The sequence below is a fragment of the Cryptosporidium bovis genome, assembly GCF_009768925.1.
Source record: "Cryptosporidium bovis isolate 45015 chromosome Unknown contig_128, whole genome shotgun sequence".
Classification (NCBI taxonomy): Eukaryota; Apicomplexa; class Conoidasida; order Eucoccidiorida; family Cryptosporidiidae; genus Cryptosporidium; species Cryptosporidium bovis.
In genome coordinates, this window is record NW_027125033.1 from 1 (window position 1) to 3,405 (window position 3,405).

At 29.5% G+C, this 3,405-nt stretch overlaps 1 protein-coding gene across 1 annotated transcript; it reads left to right on the top strand.

The window, feature by feature from the left end:
• Positions 1–1,876: 1,876 nt before the first annotated feature.
• FG379_000530 (uncharacterized protein) lies at positions 1,877–2,845 on the top strand (the record flags this gene model as incomplete). Its single annotated transcript, XM_067325881.1, has 1 exon — positions 1,877–2,845. One exon carries the CDS (start codon positions 1,877–1,879, stop codon positions 2,843–2,845), a length of 969 nt encoding a protein of 322 aa, XP_067182833.1.
• Between the last annotated feature and the right edge of the window lie 560 nt (positions 2,846–3,405).

The window sequence follows — 3,405 nt, forward strand, 5'->3', positions numbered from 1 at the left end:
CCCCCCCCCCCCCCCCCAATTTACAGTAATATTCTGATAAGTATTATTCGTAAATAATATAATGTGGCACGATCTAAGGTAGTTACTTTGTTTTTGTGGCAGAATTATATACCAACAAGTGGTACTCTGTTGTTTTTTCTTTTGGTAATTATATCCCAGAGTCGTTATATTTTTTTCCGATTTAAGGTTTTGATAACAATGGTCTAAGCAATGGTTCGTTAGTAAATTAGTCATAATTTGATACAATGCTAAAGTGCATTTATGTAACAATTTTTTCAAGATGATTTAAGTCACGCTGTTTACTCGGGTTTTGTGATGACGGTGGCAACTATGATAAAGAGGATGATGGATTGTAGGGTACTGGTAAAAGTGGTTTGATTTTTAAAGGTTAATTTTGTTTTAATTGTAATATAAAAGTAATTAACTCGAAGTTACCAAGTTATTATTGAAGATAACAAGAATATGTCTGAATTTCAGTTCATATAATTTTTATGTATTATAAGTTAAATAATAATACAAATAATAAATTGTATTGAACATTATTGATATTATGAAATCAATTTTAATACTAACTTTAAATTATATTAAGAAACACTGGAATCTCAAAATATGTAGAAAATATTATGTGTGGAATAAGAATGGGAATTATAAAGCATTATTTTAGATAAATAAACAGTTGTTCGTCATTCCTCAAAATGTGTTAGAAAATATTATTGATATATTTTACACCTGTTGAGAATACATATTTATGTGTGTAAATAGTTATTGTATTCATTTATGTAATTAGCATTTTGCTTGAGTTCAACTAATTTTCAATATTTCGGATAAAGGTGAACCGATAATAAGATGAATAGGTGAAAATATAAAATTTAGTGCTTATTGTCTCTAAATTAATATTTGAAAGATATAAACGAAAATGTTTCGAAAAAAAAACAATTCAGTCCAAGAAAAGACTTCTATAATTAAATGAGTGAAGTAGTAGTTTTTCTTTTTGAATGGTTTATAAATAGTAACAAATAATTATGCTTTAATATAATTATTATAATCGGTTATAATGTAGATAAACAAAATTAAATTCGTAAAAAAAAGTTGCTTGAGAACAAGTATAACACAGGGCTGAAAAATAAGTTTAATAATAAGTGTTCTTGAAAACAACACCAACTGATTAGTATGTGATAATTATGATATAAAACAATATATAAGTGAATATTATAGAAAAAAATATGAAGCTGAATATGTGCAGAAATAACAACAAAATACAAGCATTAAGTTGATAAATATAATCAGATTACTAATTAAAATAAAGGAAAATACAGGTACCATAATAAAACACAAAATACTTGCATGTTAGAATGCATACCCAATTACGAAGTTTATTTACTACAATGAAGGAATAAAATTAATAGGATAGTGATAGAGGAGATAAAGTTACGTTATTAGAGACTTGTGTAACTTTCTTCGTTTGGTATAATTTATCATTAATAATAAATGAAATCTGTTTCGTAAAAAAATTGAATATAAAATAGTGACAGAAAAATAATTATATCTAAATTAGGCTCTGTACACTACATGAAACATACTAATTTTTTATTGCACCTATCAAATCTCTATTTATCCTAATTACATGTAGTTTCTTTCTTAATAAGTTATCGATAGGATTTGGCGCCATGTAGTTTTTATTTCGTTCTCACGATTTTGTGATAAATTAGTTAAGGTACTTTAAAATTTTATTTGCATTATTAAATGTAATAAAAAAGAGTATAATGGAGAAGGCATGCTTTGAAGACTTTTTTTTTTGAATTTATGGGTAACAGTATTTATGCTGTGTTAAATGATGTTTATTATTACAGGAATTTAATGTTTCATTTCATTTGTAATGTGTATATTCAAAGTTATTTCATTAAATAAGATTGTAGCATTTATTTATCTCATTTTTTTTTGGAATAATCATTTCATTTCAGAAAACGATGATTTTAAATTATCAATAGAATCTCGTTCACTATTAAAAGCGAGTAATGGAAATAATATTTTATCTTGTTTTCGAGGATTGTGTAAATGTAGTTGTAACAGCGATAGTGAAGAGGAATGTGGTGTCGACGCTTATGTTGTACATGGCTCAGTTAAGCATATGTGGCACGTTCCACACCCAACTGTAAGAGATGAAGAATGTTGCTATGATGGAGAACTTCAAATGAAACATCATGGTGGAAAAGAGCAGAGACGTAGTACAGGGAGAGCAAAAAAATACGGGATTATTGATGCTGGACCAAGATCCGGGGGTCATGTAACACCGCAACCGGGCAGTTATGGTATTGATAACATACTTTGTGGACTTGGTAGTGTATGTGACAGACAACCATCTCGTGGTAATAAAGGAAAAATGAAGCATAGAACTGCTTGTGCAGGATCTGGGTATACTAATTATGGATATACGGGTGATGATTCGAGATCAGAGTCGTCGTCGGCCCATGGAAGTGGTCACCAAAATAAACAATTTCTAGGACCAATGTCAAACACACGAGGATCACTGGGAGCAGGATCATCAACAAATGAACAAGCAACAGGATCAGGTACACAAGGGTCACCAAAACCACGTACACGAGGAGCATCGCCAAAAAAACGACGGGCACCACCACCACCACTAGCACCACCAGCACCAACACCACCAACACCGACACCAACACCAACACCAACACCAGCACCAAGAGGAAGGAATACAACACCAACACCAACACCAACACCAGCACCAAGAGGAAGGAATACAACACCAACACCAGCACCAAGAGGAAGGAATACAACACCAACACCAACACCAACACCAGCACCAAGGAGAAAAAGACATTAAATAATAAATACAGTAGTATAAACAAAGTATAAAGTAACAAGAATGGTGTACATGGTGATTACTAAATATTAAACGTATCACGAAAATAATAAGGAAGTTAAAAATGTATGTTATGTTTAACAAATAATTTCTAATTTATTTAACTATGATATTATCTAATACATTGAAAAACAGTGTATTTATTCTTTTATATGCATGTATTATAGCGAGATGAAAATGGATTGAAAATATTGGATAAGTGTTACGCTCATATTACGTATTTTTTATTGTTAATGTTAATATATATTTTACCACATAAGGTTAAATAGAATTATTTATTGAAAAGATTGATGTATTGCTATTAATAACTGTATGATTTACATAATTTTTGGCGAAATGTCTTATACCTGATGAATTTTACAGATTTAATATTATCACAATAATTATCGTTATTACAGCTATTACAAATATTATTACTATTAGAATTTGGGATAAATCACAGCATTTAAATATTAAAGGAAAGCAAAACTTAATAGTTATCATAAGTTTCATGTTAACACTTTCCTTGTTTGCTTGTGGAA